General features: G+C 40.8%; 1 protein-coding gene across 4 annotated transcripts; it reads right to left on the bottom strand.

Annotated features, from left to right (window-relative positions):
• Positions 1–5512: 5512 nt before the first annotated feature.
• On the bottom strand, positions 5513–20433 carry LOC106541334 (maestro heat-like repeat-containing protein family member 7). 4 transcript variants are annotated; one of them, XM_087716183.1, is made up of 10 exons: positions 20274–20431; positions 18813–18892; positions 17812–17917; positions 17310–17405; positions 16464–16568; positions 15011–15146; positions 13582–13673; positions 11443–11595; positions 10375–10467; positions 5513–5690 (listed from the first exon to the last, which is right to left on the bottom strand). In XM_087716183.1, the coding sequence occupies exons 2-10, from the start codon at positions 18890–18892 to the stop codon at positions 5676–5678; spliced, it is 876 nt and encodes a 291-aa protein (XP_087572309.1). In that variant the 5' UTR covers positions 20274–20431; the 3' UTR covers positions 5513–5675. The 4 variants fall into 4 exon arrangements, with proteins under 4 accessions (XP_087572309.1, XP_013912208.1, XP_087572307.1 ...); XM_014056733.2 differs by having other exon boundaries at positions 10375–10471; positions 20274–20430; XM_087716181.1 differs by lacking the exon at positions 5513–5690 and adding an exon at positions 10060–10162 and having other exon boundaries at positions 20274–20433.
• Between the last annotated feature and the right edge of the window lie 5567 nt (positions 20434–26000).

The raw sequence follows: 26000 nt of genomic DNA on the forward strand, positions 1-26000 counted from the left end.
TAATGGATACTGATAGTAATGTATATAATGTGGAGTTGATATGATAACTGACAATTGGATATGAAAAAACGCCTTTAGATTATACATAAAGAGTATTAACTATAATAATTAGCACTATTAAAAAAAACTAAATAAAATTCATACAATCAAATATTAATCAATACTGGGAAAATGTTATGATATATGATATAATTGAATATTATGGAGGTTTAGCTAAAATAGGATATGAGGATTTGATGACAATAGAGGATTTTACAAACAAGTAAATGAATTGTCAGCATGTGCTATGGATTAATTCTTTAGCATAGCTAAGGATGAAGGATGTTTAAATAACTATAATAATTGAAACTGGAGGTATAATGATGTTGATATGGTAAATATTCGAGTTAAGATATCTGAATTAATATGAATTAATGGAAGAGAAGCACCAAAACATGTTGTAACCAGTTGATATACTTCTTTTTTTTTCATAACAGACACCTGTGTTTTGTATTGTTTTCCTGATTATTGTTTTTGTCTTTTTTGTATTATCTACTATTTTTTATCTTAATTTTTATTTTCTATTTGTTCTTTTTTCTTTTCTTTTTTCTTTGATTTCTCTCCCTTCCCATCGGTGTGGGTAGGTACTGTTCAAGATTATTACTCCTACCAATACTCCTAAATAATAATTACAGTTAAATGAAAATGGATATATAATAATGCTTGAGTTAATATGAGTTATGTTGGTTGACTGTGGAGGAGATGTACCAAAACTTATTTGTAATCGATTGATATATTAAGAAAGATGCTATACCCGTGTCAAACTAAAATTAAAAAACATTTAAATAAAAAATAAAAAAAAAGAATCTACGAGGCTACGTGGATGGCCTTTTCCAGTTGGTGCCTCAACCACCATCTTGTGGCATCCTCCGTGACCATTCCGCAAGTCCTTGAATTTCTACAGGACGGTTTGGACAAGGCCTGGCACCAAACACTCTCCGTAGACAGGTGGCCGCCCTGAGCACCATCCTGTCTTCTGACTCTCAGCTACCGATTTCACGACATCCTCAGGTCAAGGGGTTCCTGAAGGGGGCGTCCAACCTTTGCCCGCCCACCATTCACAGATACCCTACCTGGGACTTGACTGTTGTGCTGCAGGCTTTGACCGCATCACCCTTTGAGCCGTTGCGGAAGGGTGGGCCTACGCCACCTTACGCTAAAGACCGCCTTCCTGATCGCCATCACCTCCGCCCGCAGAATTTCGGAGTTGGCCGCCTTATCTGTCAGAGGCGACCTTTGCATTTTCCACTCCGACAGAGTCATATTGAGACTGGACCCTGCCTTTGTCCCGAAGATTAATTCAGTCTTCCACAGAGCGCAGGAAGTGATACTCCCTGACTTTTGCCCTCGTCCCAAGCACCAGAGGAAAGTCACTTGGCACAAATTGGATGTGCGGCAGGTGGTGCGCATTTACATCAAGCGAACGGCTCCTTTCCGAAAATCGGAGGCATTATTTGTGTCATTCCAGCTGGCCTCCATGGGGAAGAAAGTCACGTCCTCTACCATCGGACGCTGGCTCAGAGCGTGCATCAAGATGTCCTATGAGACTCAGGCCAGACCGGTTCCCTCACGCATAACAGCACACTCTACGAGGAGCGCTGCGACTTCAGCCGCCTGGGCTACGCAAGCGCCGATTGAAGAAATCTGCCATGCTGCGACATGGTCTGGTCCGTCTCCATTTATACGTAACTATAGATTGGACACTTTCGCCTCTGCTGAGGCATCATTTGGGAGGAGAGTTCTACAGAGGGTCGTGGGAAGCACCGCGGCCCCGGACTTTTCTTCTTCCCTCCCAACTTCGACATAGCTTGGGCATGTCCCAAGCTTGGACACTCCAAGCAGCGCCTAGGAGAAAGACATTCAGGCTTACCTGAATGGTCATTCTCGAGGCGCTGTGGAGTGTCCAAACCCGCCCTTAAGGTGGGGCCGCGAGGTGTGTTTTTAGCACCTTCGTGTCTTGGACTTGGACTTGGACTAGTTCGGTTATGGACTATCGATCTTCATTTTTTAAAACTGAGCCTCTGGAGCAACCAGGAGGCGGAGCTACAACAAAGTTTCAAACTCAGTTCCTTGGGCAGCAAGCTGAAGTTAACCCGAGCTTGGACACTCCGCAGTGCCTCGAGAACGACCATTCAGGTAAGCCAATGGTCTTTTTAAAGAATGGAATTCCCTCAGTTAGGGCAATCTTGCTTGCTAGATGGATAAATCTTTTACTGGGCTCATATGTAAATAGCAGTAGACTTATATACCGCTTCATAGGCCTTTCAGGCCTCTCTAAGCGGTTTACAGAGAGTCAGCATATTGCCCCCAACAATCTGGGTCCTCATTTTACCCACCTCGGAAGGATGGAAGGCTGAGTCAACCCTGAGCCGGTGAGATTTGAACCGCTGACCTGCTGATCTAGCAGTAGCCTGCAGTGCTGCTTTTAACCACTGCGCCACCTTGGCTAATCCAATCTAATCAGCTTAATCAAGGAGGAACATATAATCACCCAACTCCCATATGGTGACTCTAGGCAGCTATGATAATATTTAAAAAAAATTAGCTGTGAACTAAAACATGACATTAAAATATAGACAATATTTTGTTAGTCTTTCATTAGTCCCTAACAGTAATGCAGTGTGTGTGTGTTTGTGTGTGTCATAAATAAGGTGACCAGATTTTCAGATTGGTAAAGAGGGACACCTTTGACCGGAGGGGGTGGGGGTGTTGATTAAAGATTTTATACGGATCAACAAAAATTTTCATACAACACAAAAATAGTACTGTAATATTTTTTTTATTTCAACATAACTACAATTTACAAATATAAATTGTAACTGTTGCCAAACATCAACATTTTGATCACATGACCATGAGGATGCTGCAATGGTCGCTAAGTGTGAAAATGGTCGCTAAGTGTGAAAATGGTCGCTAAGTATGAAAAATGGTCATCAGTCACTTTTTTCAATGCCATTGTAACTTTGGTCACTATACCACCTTTCTGGCCACAGTTCTTAAGTGAATAACTGCAGCTGATAAGTTAGTAACATAAGTGAATCTGGTTTCCCCATTTGACTTTGTCAAAAGGTGATTACATGACCCCAGGACACTGAAACCATCATAAATACGAATCTGTTGCCAAACATCAAAATTTTGATCGCGTGACCATGAGGATGCTGCAACGGTTGCTAAGTGTGAAAAATGGTCGCTAAGTGTGAAAAATGGTCATCAGTCACTTTTTTCAATGCCATTGTAACTTTGGTCCCTAAGCCCATTATACCACCTTTCTTGCCACAGTTCTTAAGTGAATAACTGCAGCTGGTATTTTGTATTTTGGACAGAATCTTTTTTTAAATAGCCTAAGACAATTTAAAAAAAGAATCCACACAGAATAAATTGAAATAAAACATTTCAAACTATTCTTTCTATGCACAATATATTTCAAAGTATTGTGCATAGAATTTTTAAACATCGTTTCACTTCAATTTATTTTGGATAGAATCTTTTTTTAAATAGTCTAAGACAACTTAAAAAAAGAAAATCCACACAGAATTTTAAAAAATTCTATGCACAATAAATAAAATATTATTTTGAAATACATTAAAAAAATAAAAGAAAAAAACCCAGCTCACTTACCAGCAGGCTTGCACTACAAGTCAACCCAGAATGATGTAGATGTTAATACAAAGAACTGAGCAAGTTGAAATGGTGAAATTAGTCAGGGAAATATTTTTCAAAGAAACTTTGCCACCATTTTGGAGCAGACCTCCAACCTCTGTGCCCCTCCCCTCCAGAAAATCCAGGAAGTAACAGTCGCTTCCCTCTCTAGCCAAGTGTTTCCTGGAGCTCTATGGTACTTGGTCATTTTTTCTTATAAAAGTGAGTAAAAGGGGCGCGGGGGGGGCGCTTTGTTGCTTTAATGTTTTAATATCTTCAATGAAAGTACTGAGACAGAGACAGAGAGGGATTAGACAGGGTGTCTTTTGTCTTGCCCCGGTTAGGATTTCTTAAGCAAATCCACTGGGCTTTCAACATGAAGCCAGAAAATCGGGACTTTTTAAAAATGGCCCGGGACACGGGATAAATTGTTATAAAGCGTGACCATCCCGCTGAAATCGGGACGTCTGGTCACCTTAGACATAAATGAAACAATCTCTTAACAACCTTTATAGATTCCAGTCAAAGTTTCACAGCTGCTCCTTAAAACATATATTGAAGGCCTTTCCTCATATGCACCTCATTGGATAATCAATATGTCTAGTGGTGGGATTCAAATAATTTAACAACCAGTTCTCTGCCCTAATGATTTCTTCAAACAACCAGTTCACCAAACTGCTCAGAAGGTTAACAACCAGTTCTCCCGAAGTGGTGCGAACTGGCTGAATCCCACCATTGAATATGTCTGCCAAAATGGGAAGAGAGGAGTTGGCTATCTTTCCATGACATTGTCTTCAAAACATTCATAGGTTATGAGTGAAAAAGTCTTAAATCATTCCTAGCTGTTTAAGTCAAGCTAGGACTTTCACTGTTAAGCCAATAGTATCAAACAATACTCCTATAATAAGGCTATTGATTATTTCCCATTGCTTTAGAGCAGGGGTGGAGAACTATGGTCCTTTTATGACTTGTGGACTTCAACTCCCAGAATTCCTGAGTCAGCCATGTTGGCTCAGGAATTCTGGCAGTTGAAGTCCACAAATCATAAAAGGGACATAATTTCCCACCTCTGCTTTAGAGGAAAGTGAGGCCCACCTCATCTCCCACGCACCTTAAAAAGAAGATGCCTCTAATCATTTTCAGAGAACAAAGCTGAACATCAGTCATGCTGAGAGCTTAATCCCTTAGATTTCTCTTTGTCACTCTTAATTTTCAATTAAGACTGCAAAGTAATCTATGGGCAGTTGATTATGGGCGATGGCCAATGGGCAAATGCTACAGACTATAAATATTTAGAACAGCCAGAAGCTGTTTGCAGAAATTCCTTTGCTCATATTAATATATGCCAAGCGTAACAGAAACGAGAACGATTTAAATAGAACAGCAGAGAAAAGAAGTTCTGTGTTTTTTCAGCTGGCTGGTAATGTAATAATCACATTGTTCTTTTTATGACCTCTTTCTGGGTGACTGCATCCTTGTAATACCTTCTCAATCTAAAAGTAAAAAGGATTTATGAAATGCCACAAACCCTGGAATCTTTGTCTCCAGGAGTTGGTTCAAAAGTAAGAGTAAGAAATAAATAAGGGTAAGATCTCACATAAGCATAAACCTTCACAAAAATATATACAGTAATTTAATCAGAAATCACCTTGCTTGCTTAATGAAATAGTAATAATAGTAATACAAAGAAATTTGGCTGTGGCCCTTGGAGTCACTGAACGATGCACCAATATAGCGTGTATCATTCACTGCTCCCCTGGTGACACCATACCTAGGCATATGCTGCCTGGTGCTTTTAAGTGCCAGTTATATTGAATGCTACTCTGTGATCTCTAGGTTCTTCAAGGTTCCTAGGGAGAAAAAAATGGCTTCTCACTATTAGGGATGGGAGGAGGAAACAAGTTAAACCACAACAGGGAACAGTTGAAAACAGACTGAAAATCCTTCTCTCCCACTATTCTTGTCCTCCTTTCTTAAGTGGTTCATTCTTTCAGTCCTCAGGAGTATGGCACCTGGATTAAAAAAAAAAGGGGAAACTTATTCAGATTAGATAAATTATACATAGGAAACATAACTGCATGGATGTTAAATATAAAGGCAGCATTTAGAAGAAATTGTGTAGACTCTTATCCAAAAGAACTGCTTTTATCTTATTGGTAAAATGAACAAATGATCATGTCCCTTCTGAGGATTAATCATTGAATATCAGCTTTCTCCAGGCTGCAGCACAATATTTTGACACTACAGTTGCTAAAATTTCTAATTAGTATAGGAATTGATTTTTTAAATGTCTGGAAACGAAGCATTGGAGAAGGAAGGAGGAGATGAGCTGTAGCTTATTCATTACCATTGGTTTCTTCTTCTTCTTCTTCTTCTTCTTCTTCTTCTTCTTCTTCTTCTTCTTCTTCTTCTTCTCCTCCTCCTCCTCCTCCTCCTCCTCCTCCTCCTCCTCTTCCTCCTCCTCCTCCTCCTCCTTCCTCTTCCTCTTCCTCCCCCCCCTTAGGAATGGAAGTTGTGGTCCCCAATTTTGATTGAGGAAGGACTAACTGTAGTCATGGGCATCTCTTGGGGCACAGATAGAGAGGGTAAATAGGAAAGGTAAAAGCGACTTTTATTAGATCTCCATCCTTCAACAGATTGACTGGCAGCGGCCAATGTATCCAATTGACATTTCTGATTACGATAGTGATACAAGAAATTGAGCCTTGTAATAGCTCCTTTGAGAATAAATGTCAATATTATTTAGTTATTGGGATTATTATTTGGGCAAATTTCACATCAAAGGTTGTGATTAAAGGAGGGATGTCAACATTGTCAGCTTTAAGATAATCAGAATTTCCCAGCCAGTCATTTAAAGTCCACAACTCTTAAAAATTGCCAAGGTTGGATCCCCCTGGATTAAAGGTTATTCAGTAAGAAGAGAATAAAGGCAGTCAATCCAAACAGAACTCAGAAGGTAACATCACTGCAATAAATATTCAGGTACTCTTGGAAACTTTCAATTAAATACAAGGATGTTTCTAAGAACCAATAACTGTTGCTAATATATAACAGTAAAAAATATTGGGTTTCTGTCTGGATGGTCTCTTGTGACGAGCCGAAGACAGAGAGTGGAAGTGTGACCTTCCTCCCATATTTGGGCATACCAGGGGTTGTGACTTTAAATATATACCTCTCACCCTGGCTGGCTGATAAGGAGTCGAGCTCTGTATTGCCTAAGAGGCAATAGAGCACAGGTTCGATTCCCAACATGGGTATGGCTAGCTGATGAGAGCTAAATAGCTTGAAATAGATCTATACTAGTCTCCCTTTATTTATTTATCAGCATAAATATAACAAATAAATATATATATATATATATATATATATATATATATATATATATATATATATATGTGTGTGTGTGTGTGTGTGTGTGTGTGTGTGTGTGTGTGTGTGTGTGTGTGTGTGTGTGTGTGTGTGTGTGTGTGTTTTCTGAGGTTTTCGCGGGTGTCAGTATGTAGGTCTCTAGTTGTTCGGGTTTTCTCCCGCGTAGAATTGGAGATGACTTGGCGACGTTGAGTTAGAAGACAAAATTGAGTTAGAAAATCAAGGAGTATATGAAATCCCATGCACCACCTGCCCCACCACATACATTGGACAAACCAACAGAAGAATAAGTGCACGCATTGAAGAACACAAAAACGCAATCAAAAAAGAGGAACCAACTTCTTCCCTGGTCCAACACCTCAAAGCCACAGGACATAAAATTGATTTCTCCCGCCTGCCAGCCTTTTGGAAGCCTGCCCTTATTGTCAAACGAGTCCCGAACATGATGAATGACACCAGGCCCACACCCACAATAGCCACACAGAATATCACCACCAAACATCCACAAAGAAAACAGACAAAAACACAAACTGATGAGGAGGCACGACCCAGAACCAGAAGCCAGACTGCAAAAGCACAATTAGCCTCTTTAAAACCCCTCCTACCCTTACATGAAACACAACCCCCCAAACAATCAGAACAGAACACACCTCCACCAAATAAGGACACACCTCCACCCAATCAAGACACAGCCAAGCCCCCACCCAATCAGTTCAAACCCCCAGGGAAGCCAGGGAAGAAGGTATATATTTAGTGTCACAACCCCTGGTAAGCCAACCCAGCCTATGAGAAACCATAGCCGGTCACAAGCCCGGATAAATGGGGAGTGTTGGTTCCCGTGGCGACGGAACCATGAAATAAGCTGAGAACCCAATGGCAGGACAACACACGGATAATGTAACAACAACTAGCGCACACGGCCGAACCGATGCGTTGGGGGTATCTGGGCTCCCTTCGAAAAATATGCTACCAGCAGCAGCGAACAAAATTCTTAATGCAAAGAAAATCATGAACATTGCCACCTGGAACATACGTTCAGGTAGCCAAACCGGCAAAATGGACTTATTGGCCGATGAACTCAACAAATTTGATATTGATTTAGCGACTATTACCGAAACCAGACTCCCCAGTCAAGGGGAACGTACTGTTTTTACCTCTAGCCATTCAACTAGCTTTAACCTTTATTATTCCGGCGGCGAAAGCTTTAATCGAGGCGTAGCTTTTATATTAAAATCTAGTCTGAAGAAATATGTCACGTGTTTCCAACCGATTTCGGACCGAATCGTCATTTTAGAATTCGCTGGTACTATACCAACGATCGTGATTGGAGTATACGCCCCTACGGAAACAAGCGACGATGCTGACAAGGATTTATTTTATGAAAATTTACAGCAAACGATGGACTCATACCAAGGTGGCAACCATTTAGTTATTCTCTGTGGGGATCTGAATGCACAAACCGGCTCAAATCGTCCTGGCTGGGAGAAAACTCTTGGTCCTTTCGGATGTGGCAGCCTTAACAACAACGGTCTATGCCTACTATCATTTGCAAGCTTCAATAAAATGGTAGTTTGCAACACGTGTTTTCAGAACCCGATCCATCACAGGCACACTTGGTTTTCAAATAATGGCAGAGACAAAAGTATGCTGGACTATTTCCTAGTGCATAAACGATTCCAGAGCGCTACTCATGATGTTCGAGCAATGCGTGGAGCCTCTATCGGATCGGATCACCATCTGGTCAGGGCAAAATTCCGACTGCACCTAAAGGCACCCAATACTACTTAAAGTCACAACCCCTGGTATATACCTCTTTAAGTATATACCTCCCACCCTGGCTGGCTGATAAAAGGAGTCGTTCTCTGTAGCTCAAATGGTTAACTCCCTGCCTGGGAGGCAATAGAGCACAGGTTTGAATCCCAGTAAGGATATGGCTAGCTGATGAGAGCTAAATAGCTTGAAATAGATCTATACTAGTCTTCCTTTATTTATTTATCAGCACAAATAAAAACACAAATATATCAAAGGCAACAGTAAAAATATTGGGTTTCTGTCTGGATGGACTCTTGTGACGAGCCTAATGACAGAGAGTGGAAGTGTGACCTTCCTCCCACACTTGGGCATACCAGGGGTTGTGACTTTAAGTATATATATATATATATATATATATATATATATATATATATATATATATATATATATATATATATATATATATATATATATATATATATATATATATATATATATATATATATATATATATATATATATATATATATATATATATATATATATATATATATATATAGTATAATGTATGTATGTATGTATGTTGTGATTATATCTCTCTCACCTAATTAGCCTGCTTCTCTCTACGCTAAACAAGCTAATAGATAGAGTGTTATAATTTATTCATAATCTCTTGTAAAGATTATGATCCACTTTTTTTTGCAACCTTCAAAAAAGGAAGCTGGATTACATAATTCACAAAAAAAAAAACAATTACAAATTACTGAGGTTTTTAAACCTTTTAAGACCAAAGAAACAGAAAAGATAGTTACATCTCATGACTGGTCCATAGATCCTACTCCTTTGAAGGCACTTTCTACCCAGCATAAACAAACAAACAAACAAACAAACAAACAAATAAATAATAAAACTGGTGTGAATTGCTTGCTTTTATTGAGAGTCAAGAGCTCAACTACAGATTTACCTGCAGAAATTATAGAAGTGATGGTTGAGAACAAATAAAAGGAATTTATCTTTTATGATGTATGCTCATTAACCAATTTTTGTACTATGACTTTGTAGCAGACAACTCAATTGCCCCCACCTCAATTTTGGATATTTTAAAGCAGGGGTCCCAACCCACATCCAGTGGCCCACTAAAGGGACAAGCCCGTGTGCAAAGTTCCACTCGTGTGTGAGCGGAGCTTCACCTGTGAGTGCAAGCACCCTCCATTTGTGCGCAAAGGTCTATTCATATGACTGAAGGGCGCTTGCATGCCGCTTACACAAATGGAACTCTGCATACTCACATGCCCTCTCCGCACCAGGCTGGGCTGCCAAGCTGAAATGGTTGGGGACCACGGTTTTACAGTAAAGCAGCACTCTATTAATAAGATAAGTAATAAAATAAGATAATTATGGAATGGAATGTGGAAGTTCTCTGAGTCAAAATCCTTTAAACTGAGTGCAAAATGATTTCATTTAATGTACCAATAAAGAGGAGTCAATCTAGACCTTTCCTGTCTGACTGTGATGGGGTCTCCTTTTGCTTGAAAAGTTTGTGCTGTAGCCCTGCCACTTGACCAACAGCCTTACCTTAATTTGGGAGAAAGTTTTGCAATGCTTCAGGCACCTCTCGGAGAATCCGAAGTTTGTGAAGTTGCATGTAGATCTCCTTCTCCACGTCTTCTGCCTGGAGATGCGGGGAGCGGAAGCCCAACCCCAAAACAAAGAATCAGACATTGTGGGGCAATTTCTATATTGGCAGAAACAGACCTCTCGTGGTTTCCTCTCACAAGTTCCTTAAAAATAAGTTTATAGTTTTAGGTTGCAACACTTTTTATTCTTGACCTGTGGCCATGCTGACTAATGAGAACTGTAGTAGGGCACAATGTTATCTGGAATGCATCAGGTTGCCTCTCCTTATGGAATGGAAAGCCTGTCTAGTTTCATTATCAACCAATAGTCCTTTCCTTCCCTTCAGTTTTCCATCTGATTAAGAATTCTGGATAATTCAAAAAGTTGTGTGCTATTTTGTTGCCCTTTGTTTGGCCTACTGAATATACTGCCCTTATGTAGATAGATTTGGTTATTTTATTGGCCTGAAGTACGTGCCTCAAGGGCTCAGCTGCTAAGACACTGAGCTTGTCAAGCAGAAAGGTCAGCAGTTCAGCAGTTCGAATCCCTAGCACTGTGTAACAGAGTGAGCTCTAGTTACTTATCCCAGCTTCTGCCGACCTAGCAGTTCGAAAGCATGTAAAAAATGCAAGTAGACAAGTAGGGACCACTTTTGGTGGGAAGATAACAGTGTTCCGTGTGCCTTTGACATTTAGTCATGCTGGCCACATGACCATGGAGATGTCTTCAGACAGCGCTGACTCTCTAGCTTAGAAATTGAGATGAGCACTGCCCTCTAGAGTCGGGAACGACTGCCACATATGTGCGAGGGGAACCTTTGCCTTTACCTTACATGCCTCAGACATCTTAAGGGAATGGTGCTGAAGAACATAAACTATTTGCAATGCTACTATTTGACTTCTGCATGAGACTCTCATCATCCTTTTCCATTCCACCAGGAGTGATTTCATGCAATGCCTATTTGTACTGGGGTGAGGAATGTGGCCTTGTGATTTCCTCGCATATAAATCAAATCAAATAGCTTACCGATTCCCGCATTAATTCTGCTGTCTTCCCCAAGAGGGAATAAACTAGAAGAATTCCAGCTTGACTTATCCTCATCAAGGGATCATACATGGCCAGCAAGGAGGTCTGCAGAAAAGCTCTCTTCTGATCTTCTGTGAAGATGTTCTTGAATATCTGGAACCAACACGTGGTCATATTACTATCCAAGCATGGTAGGAATGTTATTCAATGAGTTTGTTTTAAAAAGCTATAATGGCAATTTTAAACAATACAAACTACTTAGAACTGGTGTGTCCAAGTGCCATAGGTTTGGGGGTTGCAGTACAAATGGGTGGGCTATATAACATGATTAAAAAACTTTAATTATTTAACAATGATATTTTAGCATCTAGAATTAATTGCGATGCCCACTTCTCTTCCACCTAACTTAAAATTAAAACTAAAATCAAACAGAGAACTTTAAACTTTTCTTTCCCAACCACCTGAAAGTATTTGCCATTTTTTCCTCTATAAAACCAAATTTTTCCAAGTCAGCTGATCTCCCCAAATCTGGACATGTATTGCCAGTTTTGTCTAGTGGTTCAAACACCAGGCTAGAAAGCAGAAGACGAGTTCAAGTCCTGCCTTAGCCATGAAAGCCAGCTGGGTCAGTCACTTCCTCAGCCCAACTCACCTCAAATGGTGGTGGTTGTGGGGTAAATAGGAGGAGGAAGATGTGTGGGATATGTTCATCACCTTGGCTTGATTGTAAAAATAATAAAGGTGGGATACAAGTAAATAAACAAAATGTGTTCTTGGTAAGTATTATAATTGAGAAGAGACTTGAAGATAGGAGGAAGTCGTATTTTTTTCCTCATTATTCTTTCTGAAACCTCTCTATTTTGGATGATGGAAATACCGGTATATATATTTAAGCTGATGCTGGGCATCTTGTGTTCAGAATGGGAAAATACAATTTCTGGAACTCAAGGAAGCGAGTTTCTTTTCTCTAAGTGATAGCTTTCAATATCACCAGTTCAAACCAAACTATAATTCCTTTCATGTTTCTGAGGATGCAGAAGTTGCTGTCATTGATGGTGGCTTCACTTAATAAATATGTCAAAATGGTCCATTCCTACTACCAAATAGTAAAAAGACATTTTCATTGATGTGTCCATGTTTTACCAGGATTAGCTCTATCATTAGATATAATATGTGCTTTGGGAGATGGACTGAGCAGGCAATAGTTGGGGCTAAATGGCATCCCTGCTGCTATCCAAGATGGCTTTTCCCCTGTAGTTAACATGCATGCTTTTCATAAAAGGCAAAGCCCTGATCGGCAACCTAGAAGCATGGCATACCCCACCCCAATACTTGCAATGAACTAACATGCCTTATGAAAGTTAGGCATCTGTTTACTAATACATAAGGCATATTAGTTCATTGCAAGATATTGGGGAGGGGGATACCACACTTCTTTAGGCTACTTCTCACAATGTGTTGTTGAAAAGACCCCTATAGACTGACCTATATAAACCTATATAAACCAGATTACAGGCAGTCCTTGACTTACAGCCAAATTTTGAGCCCAAAATTTCTGTTGTTAAGTGAAATATTTGTTAAGTGAGTTTTGCCCCATTTTGCCACCTTTCTTGCCACGGTAGTTAAGTGAATCGCTGCAGTTAATATGTTAGTAACTGGGTTGTTAAAGGAATCTGGCTTCCTCATTGACTTTGCTTGTCCAAAGTTTCCAAAAGGGAGGTCACATGACCTTGGGACACAGCAACTGTCATAAGTATGAACCAGTTGCCAAGCATTTGCATTTTTAATCACATGATCATGGGGAAGCTACAAACGTGGTTAATTGTGAAAAATGATCATGTCACTTTGTTCAGTGCTGTTCTGACTTGGAACAGTCACTGTTGTAAGTCAAAGACTACCTTTAATGAGTAGCAGGATTGCTGTTATACAAAGCAGGGGTCTCTAACCCTGGCAACTTTAAGACTTGTGGACTTCAACTCCCAGAATTCCTCAGCCAGCTTTGCTGGCTGAGGAACTCTGAGAGTTGAAGTTCTCAAGTCTTAAAGTTGCCAAGGTTGGAGACCCCTGATACGAAGGATGTGCATGATCCTCCTTGGCCTATTGGCCTATTTCACACACACACCCAAAAGCGGGTCTTACCTCACCCACCCTGCAGGCATCAAGATAAGCCAGCATCTTCTTGTCTTCTGTTTCCTGGCACCATAACTCTATGGGCTCTGTTGTGCTGAATCCTAAAAAGGAGACAACAGAGGCCTAATTCCCATTCCCCCCTGCATGATGAGCCTTTGCAATTGTACAGCTGGCTAGCTTTCTGGACATATTTCTATCACGCATGGACTTGAAGCTGAATTTTTCTTCTGAGGGCACCTTCTCTGAAACATTTCCATCTAATTCTGGCTGTAAGATGAAGCCAGATTTGAGAAACAATTCTGCAAGAGGGTTGAGGGGAATACATCCTATTTCTTATTTATGTAAAAGTAAGGCCTAACATGTTGAGGATGCTTCATGTTGAAGGGACATGCATTTTAAAATAAAAGAAAGAGAGAGAGGGAGGGAGAGAGAGAGAGAGAGGGAGAGAGAGAGAAGAAGGAAAAAAGAAAGGAAGGAAGGACAGGAAGGAAAAGAAAGAAAGAAGGAAGGAAGGAGGGAAGGAAAGAAAGAAAAAGAAAGAAAGAAAGAAAGAAAGAAAGAAAGAAAGAAAGATAATACCACACCATGGCAACTTTCAATTGGTTGCTGATTCTTTGCTACATGAGCCACCTTTCTGGAAGAAAAATGTATATGAAAGATATGAAGGATTGTGAGTGCTGACCATAAGGTGTTTGTTATCTGGAATCCCTACAAATAAATCCAAAAACAGAATGAGAGTCACTCGCTCCTCCAGCCAAGGAGGAGAAAATGTGACAGATGAACTGGATTTCAGCATTAGCATCAGAATTTCTAAGAATGCAGCTGTGGTGAGATAAGAAACATTTGTCCTGTCTCCTCACATAGAAGAAAGAAAGATTTGGCCAGTAGAGTTCAGATGATCCATAGCTACTCCTGCAATATCTAAAACCACACTTTGAAAAACGCTCTGAAATAGGGACAGTCAGATTGTGGCTCTTGCTGGAGTAGAATTCCTAGCTTCACTCACCACTGTGATTCCCAAATTTTCTATCATTATACCTCCCCTTGCCTTCCTTTTCAGGATATCCACTATTTTGAAGGTGCAAAACAATAGATCTTCCACCACTATCTTCCCTGTAGTCTGCTATGTGTATCTTCCTATCAGCCCTGCCTCAGCCTCAGCCTTCCAGCTGTACCTCATCAAGATTGGTAGTCCCCTTTCCCCTTCCTTTTCATCATCCCCCACACCTCAAATGATTTTTCCTAGTCCATTAGATCTTCATAGTATAGTTTGGTGGTTTTTTTAATCCTGTGATTTCTTTAAAGGTTTCACACCATCACTCCCCTTCTGAAAGTTTTTTCATATTCCTCGCTCCCAGTTTGGGAGCTTCTGCTCTCTAAGAAGGTAAACAGGAGCTCTCGGGGATGACCCATTCTCTCCTAAGCAGGCTTTACTTACCCATATGATTCAGGAGGAGTTGGTAAAGGCAGTTAATGGCATCTCTGGCTTGGTAGCTCACCTCTTCCACTGAATCTGTGATACAAACTGCAAATTGTGCTACCTGGTGTCCCAAACCAGGTAGTTCCCCAGATTTCTAGGAAGGAAGGAAGGAAAAGAGAAGGAGTCTTCTCTTTATGTTTTGTGTTAGCTTTTCATTTCATTTTTTTTTAAACTCTCCTTTAAGTGACCAGCAGCTAAGGAAGGACCTCTGCATCAGTGTGAAGCAATCGCCTGATTTCTGGAATGAGAAACTATCAAAAAGGATACTGTATTTTGGAGGGGATGATGGGTGTAAGATTTAAATAGGCTTTAGATATTGAACAAATAGCCCTCAACTTACAACAGTTCACTTAGTGAATTTTCAGACTTACTACAATACCAGTGGTGGGTTTCAGTTTATTTTACTACTGGTTTGCTTGTGTGACATCCGGGTGGGTGGGCAGAGCCTCCTGCCGCCGCCACTACCAGTTCGCCCGATTTGGGGTGAACCGGCAGAAATCCACCTCTGTACGGTACTGAAAAAAGTAACATGACCATTTTTCACACTGACGGCGTAGTAAGACCTGAATAGCCAGAAATTCACCCTACCCCATCACTTACAAGAAAGTGAAAACTCCCAAGATCTTGTGCAATAGCACCGACATCTTGCAAGTTTTCACTGCACTTATGCATTATTATGCAAATCCGACTGAAAACACTGATTCCCTTCAAGAGTGGCAGTGCAAAGCAATTTACTGCTCAGCCTGCAAGAAAGATCTAGTTTAAGGAAGAGAATCAGATTGGTATAGTATAGGTGTTGGCTTAGAAACCAAGAGACTGTGCGTTCTAGCCCTGCCTTAGGCATGAAAGCCAACTGGTGACTTTGGGCACTCACTCTCAGCCTAATTCACTTCATGAGGTTGCTGTGGAGAAAAGAGGGGACAGGAGTATTAGGCATGCCTCCAATAATAATAAAAAATAGTATTTCAAAAAAATATTCAGTTGGGAATATCAGCATCCAGTGGAGGAATAGATTTTTAAAAATTATGATCTATCCTCAGTTATAATCTTCATGGAAGACTACAACATTACATAGAATAGCTTCTCTCAAACTGGTGGTGCTCATAAGGGTGGAATTTCAACTCTTAAACCTCCCAACTGATACGATCACTTAATGCCATAGAAAAATTGCCTTTCAACTTGAGGCTCTTCTTTTCCCACCCGTAATCAATGGGAAAACTACTGTATTTTTCGGAGTATAAAACACCCCCCCCCAAAAGAGGGTGAAAATCTGGGCGCGTCTTAACCTACAGAAAGTAGGTTCTCTGTAAGTTTTAAGTTTAGTTAGGATCAAAGTTTTATAAACAGGAAAGGGGTGATTGGTGTATTCTTTCAATATGCTTAGTATCTCAAAGTTCAAATCATCACCTACCTCAAAATTTGATTGCTGGTTCACATGGCGAAGTAAGGAGATGCTGCAATTAATGGCTCTGAACCTCTCTTGAGGGTCTTGTGAACGAATCCAGAAATTGATGTGCTGTGGAAGGAAATAGGAAGTCAGAAAAAGATTGGCCTATCGTATCTTCATCCAGATAATATCCAACTTTTATTGATATCTATGGGAGAGGTGGTATGCTGCCAGTTTGCACCAGTTCAGGTGAACTGGTAGTGGCGGGGGTGTGATGCTCCACCCACCCACCTACCCAGACATCATTAAGGATCTTGCCCAGATGTGCTGCGTGCAAGCAAAGTGAGTGCGGGGGTGCGCATGCTGCCGCTACCGAACTGGTAGTGAAGAAAATAGAATACCATCTCTGAACTATGGCCACTCAAGAGTCTTGACCCTTTTTGCTCCATTTCTTGAATTTGAACATTTTTTAAAATTTATTTTTGCTACTGAGTACTGACTGCTTGAGATTAGGCCAGTGATGTTATAATGTCAAAAGTGACAGAATCAAAATTCAAAGATGGGACAATCGAAACCTTTGAAGTAAGGTGGGGGGAGAACCAGCCCAAAATAAGGAGGGTTTATGGGGTGAAAAGACTTGAGACCTCTTTTTTATTCCTGAGAATTTGTTTGCAGCTCTGAAACAATGTATTGGAAATGTTGACCTACCACTTTAAATCTCTAGAGGTCATTGAAGAAATTTTGGGGAACCTGGAGAAATCTAGAGGCTTCAGGTTGTATGTGTTAAGATGTATTAAGTTCCATTTCAACCTCTCCCACTCATACTAACCTCAAGAGAACCCCACCACCATCTTCTCTTTAGCCTCTTACCTCTAATATAAATAGGAGGTGGCTGATGGTAGGTGCCTCAGACAGCAGGCCCTTCAGCATCATGTCCAGGGTGTCAAAGGATGATCTGTACAGCGCCTGTAAAGGAAGAAAACTCTGCAGGCCGATCTCCCAGGATGGAATTCTCTAACTTCATTACAAACCAACTATCTAAAGAGGAGTAAATTTATTACGGCACAAGTCCTCATGGATTTATGCATCTCCATTTCATTAGATACGCGAAGTATTGTTATTGTTGCTTTGTGTGTCTTAGCACACACACAAGTGCACACACCTGAATATAAGTTATGTGAATTTGTCATAATAACATGAATTATATTATGTGAATTTAGGAAAAAGAAGATGGCATCTACTCCTCCCTTATTGATTTCTGGGACGTACATTTCTACAGCACAGTCCTCAGCATGGAAGATCACTCAATGACATGAGTTTAAAAAGCACAGCATATTTGCCCCCAGACCAGCAAAGTTTCATCCCAATTTACCACACTATGAGGTTCGGTTGTTTGCGTTTCCATGCTGAATATACCGTGAAGAGCTAGTCGCAAAATACCTGTTTCTAGATCAGAAGCAAGCGAGGGCTTCATTTTGCTGGTAAAATAAAGAGAGAAGGCATAGATTATGCAATGGGAAACAGGGCCCCGGTGCCTTATTTAATAGAAATAGGCAACCTCCCACCATGTGTGTTTGTGTGTCTATGTCGATAGAGCAAGAGCTAGATCGGGATATAAAAGAAAGAAGGGAAATCATTCTAAGACTTCTGGTTTATAAAGGAGAACTAAAAGCAGGTTATTTTTACTGGGCAACTATCAATGACTTTAATTTAATACATTTTAATAGCAATAGCACTTAGACTTGTATACCACTTCATTGTGCTTTTACAGCCCTCTCTAAGTGGTTTACAGGGTCAGCCTATTGCCCCCAACAATCTGGGTCCTCATTTTACCCACCTCGGAAGGATGGAAGGCTGAGTCAACCTTGCCCCTGGTGAAATTTGAACTGCTGAACTGCAGCTAGCAGTCAGCTGAAGTAGCCTGCAGTACTGCACTCTAGCCACTGTGTCACCTCCGCTCTTAAATATAACATTTGTCATCAGAAAGAAAGGACAGCGTAACAATTAATGTACAAGTAAAAAAATGAAGGTGAAAATATCTGAGTGTTGTCAAGCTGTTAGTGGCAGAATCAACAAAACAAGATTGAGAGTTTAGAGAATACTGATAGAAATGGGAAGCCAAGAAGAGACCAAGGTGGTGGGGGGAGAGATAGTTTATGCAGTATTGAAGAGAAGAACAGCATGCAGTGGAATATCTATGGCTGACCTTGAGCATCTGAATTTGTTCCTAAAATGAAGAGGGTCACAAATGCTGCTAACTGGAGCTACCGTTTCCCCTAATTTGGCTTTATAAAGAAACAAACCCCCAGCTGCAGAACTAGCACAAAGGTTTTTTTTTTTGTTTTGTTTTGTTTTTTGTTAGGTAGCAGCTACCTCAGGTTGTAGACAGCGAGCATAGAACAGGAGAGAATGAAAGATGGGACTGAGTGACTGGGCAGTGTCTCCATCACCATCTGAAAGAGATGGAGGAAAATGTCAATGGGGCAAGAGTATTTGCACGCTGCTCGGTCAGGCTTCTTGTCCTCTGCTAGTCTTGTGGTCTGATTTGATGCTAAAGGAGCTCATTTACTTTCACTCGTTAGCATCAGAGAAGGGAATGATGGGAGCAGGCAAAGGAGCCCTCTTTGAGTAACAGTTTTCAGTAACAAGGAGCACTTTTGATTAATCCCAAAGGTGCTTTCCCCCCCCAAGAGGCAACTCCCAGAAGCTTCTTCAGCTCTGACTGGATAATGGGGAATGGAAGGATTTATACTCCTGTTTATACACCATCCAGTCAGAGCTGAAGAAGCTTCTTGGATCCAGTTGCCTCTTGAAAAAGCACCTTGGGACAACCATGACCTGGATGACTGACAATCTCCATGGACACTTTTGATTTATGTTTCTAGTAGTATGCAAATTTCCCTTGTGGAATATAGATTTTGATAAAAACTGGTTCAGACCAGCCAGATGCAAAGCCTATGCAAAAAGCAGAACTTGACTAACCTGAAAATTCATTATAATGTGGCAAACACCCCTCCTGTATATGCAATTAGGCATGAACAAGATCATGCTAAGATTATCAAGCAATTCTATGAACTGTTCCATGGTACATATACAGCCACTGAACATGTTTACTAGATGCTTGATGACTCAAATGAAGTTATCAAGCCAATTGAAGAACACAAATATGTTTGAACTGGGTATAAAATGATTATTTCCCTTTTAAGGGGCCTCCCACCTTGTATCCACAAAGACCTTTTTTATTTATGCATAAATAATGAGTTATTAATCTACCTTTCCAGTTTGGATCCTATTTTGCCAAAGGCACATTGGTCTAAAAACCTTGCCATGTTTTACGGTAATGGATTGCCTCCATTTTTCTCTTCTGTTTACTTCCACCAGAGGTGGTATTCAGCAGTTCTGACCAGTTCTGGAGAACCAGTAGCGGAAATTTTGAGTAGTTTGGAGAACCGATAAATACTACCTCTGACTGGCCCCACCCCCATCTATTCTCTGCCTCCCGATCCCAGCTGATTGGGAGGAAATTGGGATTTTGCAGTATCTTTCCCTTGCCATGCCCACCAAACCACACCACGAAGCCATACCATGCCCACCTAGACATGCCTACAGAACTGGTAGCTAAAGTTTTTGAATCTCACCACTGACTTCCACTGTTCCTTGATTAGAACAGCCAGGGAAACTTTGTCTCAGAACTTGATTTGGTGGCATATGTCTTAATTCCGCCAACAAGGGCTGCTTCCCCCTGTTAATTCTGCCTTGAAAATCCAAGGCTTACTTTCCACTATTTGGTAGCCACCTTCCCACTTGGTCTGATTGGAGTTGGCTCTCACTTACCACTAGTGCCTCAGTCAACTGATTTTTTGAATATGGAAGATCCAGTGTGTCTTGGCCACATTTTTGTGCAGCCACGCAACTTGCAGAAATGGCACGCAGGAAACTAATGTTTTCTTCGTGGTTATCCAGGAACTGCTGCAATGGTTAATAATTAGAGTTATTAACACAGGTATAATTTCACTATTTTATTGTTATTAATCATTAATGGGATTAAAAAATAGTATGCAGGTGTACAAATGAGTCCAATACCAAAGTAGACTCTATTCTCAGGCTTGCAAGCTAAAAAGGTAGCACAAAAGGAAAAGAAGGCTTTTGAGAGAATGGGGCTTTTCACTGGCTCTTTAATTTACTTGTGGTTAAATATTCACAAAAAGTTTCTGAAACTTCCACCCAGAGGTTTCAGATGGAGGACTAAATAAAGAACATTTGGTCACTTCCTTTGATTCCACATTGTGATTGTAATATTCCACTAGCTTCCTCTTAAGGGAGGGGCAAGTTGCCACATGAAAAATGAAGCTTAGCTCATGTAGAACAGAGCTATCCGACTTTGGCAACTTTAAGACTTGTGGACTTCAAATGGCTGGCCAAGGGATTCTGGGAATTGAAGTCCACTGGTATTAAAAGATGCCAATGTTGGACATCCCTGATGATGATTTATCTTCTCCCCCCTCTACATGGGGAAATATAATATTGAATTTTCCCACAGGGAGAAGAAAAGAGGGTGGCTGAGTCTTCCCTTTCACAGTAGATGATCTAGTGTTTAATGTGGTTTGGGGGAGGGATCAATTTCTTTCTTTCTTTGGGATAGGATGCATAATAACTACTGTATATACAGACATTTATGCCATCAAAACCGTCCTTTTAGGATAGGGGAAAGCATGCTGAATACAGAAAAAACTAAGAATATGGATCGTGAGATAAGGAAAAGAAGCCTAATGAAAACATAGTTATTAATAGAAGATATTTAATTAAGATTAATTGACATTGGAGTGTGAAAATTAATTGGCTTGGCTTCTATGTAATTTTATTTCTAGTTTGTTTTTAAAGTGCATGTGTTTATGTTTGTGAAATGTCACACAGATACAATTAGCATATGAATAAATATCCAAATAACCTAGTAGTTATACTACATCCTTTTCTCATCCTCTTATTAAGAAAAACATCACAAATACACTCCAGCCCAAGTCTTGTGGAAAAGCAAAGCCTTTTAACTAGTTCTCCAAATAGTATCAGGGAAGGGTTCATTCTAGCTTTGCAGGAAAGAGGGGAAAGAGGAACTGTTCCAAAGAAAAGGGATTGTTCCATAGATAGCCCCTCCATCATATCACTTTGTGGACAAGATCTCATAATATATCCTCTGTCATAGACAAGATCAGACAGGTAGAATCTACCTAGAGCAGAGAGTCTCACAGATACCCAGATTTAAAACCATATGGGACTTTAGAGGTGATATCTAATACCTTAGGTTGCCCCTGGAAGCCAAGTGACAGCCACAGTATATGTATCCTGTTTTCCCCAAAATAAGACCTCCTCTGATAATAAGCCCAACTGTGCTTTTAAGTCATACACTAAAATAAGCTCTCCCCTGAAAATAAGCTCTTCCCAAAAATATTGCAACACAGCAGCAGCCATGAGGTGGCCACGCTCACTGCCTCCTGCACCTCAAAAATGATAACCTCCCCAAAAATAAGGCCGAGTGCTTATTTCTGGGGTCAAAAGAAAATAAGACCCTGTCTTATTTTTGAGAAACATGGTAGCTGTCAAGATTTCTTCTTTAGATTAAAGATTGGTTGCTTTCTTCAGGAGCAATACAGAAGCCATACCTTGTCATCTCTGTGAGCATTTTCCATGAGGGTTACAATAGCTTCCACATCCAACAGGTGGTTGGGTTGCTCTGATTCAGCTGATATGAAGGATAGGCATGTGGAATCCACAGTGTCTGTTGTTGAAACTGTGGGAAAGATGCAACAAGAGAATGGGGGATGGCTCAGCAAGGGAATGGTAGCATGTAGGAGACAAAATCTTAGCTTTCTCATCAAGGCAAGTTCTTACCCTTCTCTTTAAATGCAATTTGTTTCGTTATGACATTGGGAGAAGTTGGTTAACTTCTGGTAGACACCCAAAGGTGCTTTTTCAAGGGGCAACTGGACTTCCTTGTTTTTCTTTGAAGATGTTTTGCTTCTCACCCAAGAGACTTCTTCAGCTCTGACTGGATGGTGGAGAATGGAAGGGTTTATATTCCTTGCATACAACTGGTCATTTGCATTCTTTTAGAAAGTCATTAAGCCCACTAGGAGGTTTATTTGTGTCCTCAGGGTCACCTGACTAGTGCAAATGGGTGTGGAGTCTTCTTGGAACTGCTGAAAGGACTGTGTTATAGACTGGTTATATTTTATCCCAGCAAAGATGGGAAAGAAAAAGAACTAAAACACATCAAGGAAGCCCTCAGAATGTATGGCTATCCCAACTGGGCCTACATCAAATCTGAAAAAAGACCCAGTGGAAGCTTGTCCATAACAGAAGAAAACAAAAAATAAAGCAATGTTGTCATTCCATATATTGCAGGAATATCTGAAAAGCTCAAGAGGATCTTCAGTCAACACAACATGTGTACACACTTTAAGCCCAAGAATACACAAAGGCAGAAGCTTGTCTACCCCAAGGATAAAACACCAAGACACAAACTAAGCAATGTGGTATATGCAGTACAATGCAGTGACACATGTGTAGACCTGTACATTGGGGGAACAAAACAACTATAAATGCATGACACAACATAGGAGAACAAACCCATCAGGACAAGATTCAGCAGTCCACCTGCATTTAAAAGACAAAGGCCACTCTTTTGAAGATAGCAAACTCCACATTTTGGATGGAGAGGTCCACTGGTTTGAAAGAGAGGTCAAAGAAGCTATCTATGACAAAATTAAAGAGCCCTTTTGCAACAGAGGGGGAGGGATTCGGCATCATCCATGTCCAGTCTATAACACAGTTCTTTCAACAATTCCAAGAAGCCTCCACACCTATTTGCACTACTCAAGTGACCTTGAGGACACAGATAAACCTCCAAGGGGCCTCAATGACTCTCTAAAGGAATGCAAATGACCAGCTGTCTGCAAGAAATATCAACCCTTCCATTCCTCACCATTCAGTCAGAGCTGAAGAAGCTTTTTGGAGGAGAAATGAAAAGCAAGGAAGTCCAGTTGCCTCTTGAAAAAGCACCTTGGGACAACCATGACCTGGATGACTGAGAATCTCTATAGACATTCTAGTAGACACTAACTTTTTAAAAAAAAAGTTAATATACTGATAGAGGAGAATATCTGTAATGCAAGGTTGAAATGAGGGGTTCTTGGTGCTCTCTGAGCTTGATTGTTTTCTTGTTTTCTTGGTCTCTAAAATTCTATTACTGTATTTTTTAACTATAAGACTCACTGGAGTATAAGATCCACCAAGATTTTGAAGAGGTAAATTTAAAAAAAAACATTTTTGCCCTCCCTGGCCCCCAGGAGCACTCTGCAGGCCTCCCAAAACCTCTGCATGCCCTGTTTTTGTGGGAAATGATGCATTTGTTTGGGAGGCTTGCAAAGTGCACCTGGGGGCCAGGGAGGGCAAAAATGCACCCCGTGGGGTGTTTGGAAGGTGAAAAACGGGCCTATTTTTTTACAAAAATAATGGGCTCGTTTTTTCCAAAAACTGTGTGCAGAGGGTTTGGAAGGCTGTAGAGTGCTCCTGGGGACTGGGGAGGGGAAAATGAACAAAAAATGGCCTGGGTTTTGTTTTGCGAAAATGGGCCCTTAAAAAAAAAAAAGGGGTGTGCAGAGAATTTGGAAGGTCTGCAGAGTGCTCTTGGGGCTTGGGAGGGCAAAAACATACCTCCATTTTTATGAAAAATGGATCATTTTTTACTGTTTTTTGCCCTCCCCAGCCCCCAGGAGCACTCTACAGGCCTTCCAAACCCTCTTTGCGAAAAATGGGATGTACGGGGCGGGGTTTCGGGAGGCCAAAAATGCTGTATTCAGTATATACAGTAAGACACACCCAGATTTTCACCCTCTTTTGGGGAGAAAAGGGTGTGTCTTATACTCCAAAAAATACAGTACTTGAGCCAATAGAAATTGGGAACATTTAGGATTGCCTTAATTTACCCAAGTGAGTTTTACCTACTACTCCCTTTACCTACTGCTCGCTTTCCCTCTTATACCTTAGGCTCCCCTTACTTGTGGTATCAGATCGCCTCATATTTGTGCTCTCTGTGGCAATGCTGATTGCGAATGAATTGGCTTCTTTGGAATAATTATCCACTGGGTCACTTTTGGAACTTGGTGTGTTTTGTTGCTTTTCTGCCTGTGGTTTAAAACCCTGGGGACTGATTTTACAATTACTGCAGCAGGTCCAGAATGTTCTAACTTTTTCCCCATCGCTGATTGAATTGTCTCTGCTTGCTCGACAAAAGTGAAACGCCCGGGATCTTGTTGGTGATTTCTCGAGGCTTCTTGTTGGTGACCTCTGTTTGCTTCCCATGCTTTGGCCGCCTTGAGAGGCGGAAACTAAAGAAGTGGCTGGTCGTCGGTCCGGGCTGCATTCATTCTCCTCTTCTGTGGCTCCCACATTGGCATTCCTATTTTGAATGAGGATCCGAAGCCTTTCTAGCCTGAACAGATAATGAGAAAGGGAGGATTTAGCAATTCCCACTTGGACATGCTACCAGCCGTCTGAACTATCTCAAACTTTCATGGGCCTCTTGTGCAGTTTATTAAAGAACTTCTATTTCTCTTGGACCAAAATTCTCCTATCTATCCTTTCTACTCTCTGCTCCAAATCACTGTTTCTTATCCAGCAGTTAATAAGGTCAGAAACTGAGCTCATTCAGCATTCAAGCATCCAGGTGGGTTGATTCATTCATTTTATTGAGGGGGTTTGATTCAATCATTATAAGAGCCATGGTGGCACAGTGATTAGAATGCAGTACTGCAGGCTATCTCTGCTAACTGCAAGCAGTTCAATTCTCACTGGCTCAAGGGGTTGACTCATCCTTCCGAGTTCATAAAATGAGGACCCAGATTGTTGGGGCAATATGCTGACTCTGTAAACCGGGTAGGGAGGGCTGTGAAGTTGTATACAAGTCTGTGCTATTGCTATTATTTCAGATGAAATGAGACCTTACTTAGTTAGGATTTCTCTGTCCTTTTAGAATAGTTATTTATTAATGATATATGAGAAGGATTGTTATTTTACCATTGTTATGGGAACTCTTGGGGTTATCCTGGTTGCCATTCCATATATGCTTATTACAGTGGTAGGATTCAAATAATTTAATAACTGGTTCTCAGCCCTAATGATTTCTTCCAACAAGCAGTTCATCTAACTGCTCAGAAAGTTAACAACCAGTTGTCCCGAAGTGGTGCGAACTGGCTGAATCCCAACACTGGTTTATTATAATTGTCTTTTGTGATTTCTGGTGCCTTGTTCTTTATGGAATTTTGAACTTTATATGTTCAATCCAAACTTGCTGGGTCACGTATAAATTTCAAACAGCATTGTTAGTTCTGGACTTAATGCCACCTCCCTGCCTTCCAAATTTCACACTTCATTGTCACTTGATGACTCAGGGGAAAAAACTGCAATCTGTTTTGTGTCCCTTCTCCACATTATATCTGGGCTGCATATTTCAACGGGACTGCTAGATGACTATGAAGAGGTAAGAGGAGGGGAGAGGTAAGGGAA

Source organism: Thamnophis sirtalis, unplaced genomic scaffold (assembly GCF_051295495.1).
Source record: "Thamnophis sirtalis isolate CommonGarterSnake01/CBP01778 unplaced genomic scaffold, rThaSir2_p1.2 scaffold_5, whole genome shotgun sequence".
Taxonomy (NCBI): domain Eukaryota; kingdom Metazoa; phylum Chordata; class Lepidosauria; order Squamata; family Natricidae; genus Thamnophis; species Thamnophis sirtalis.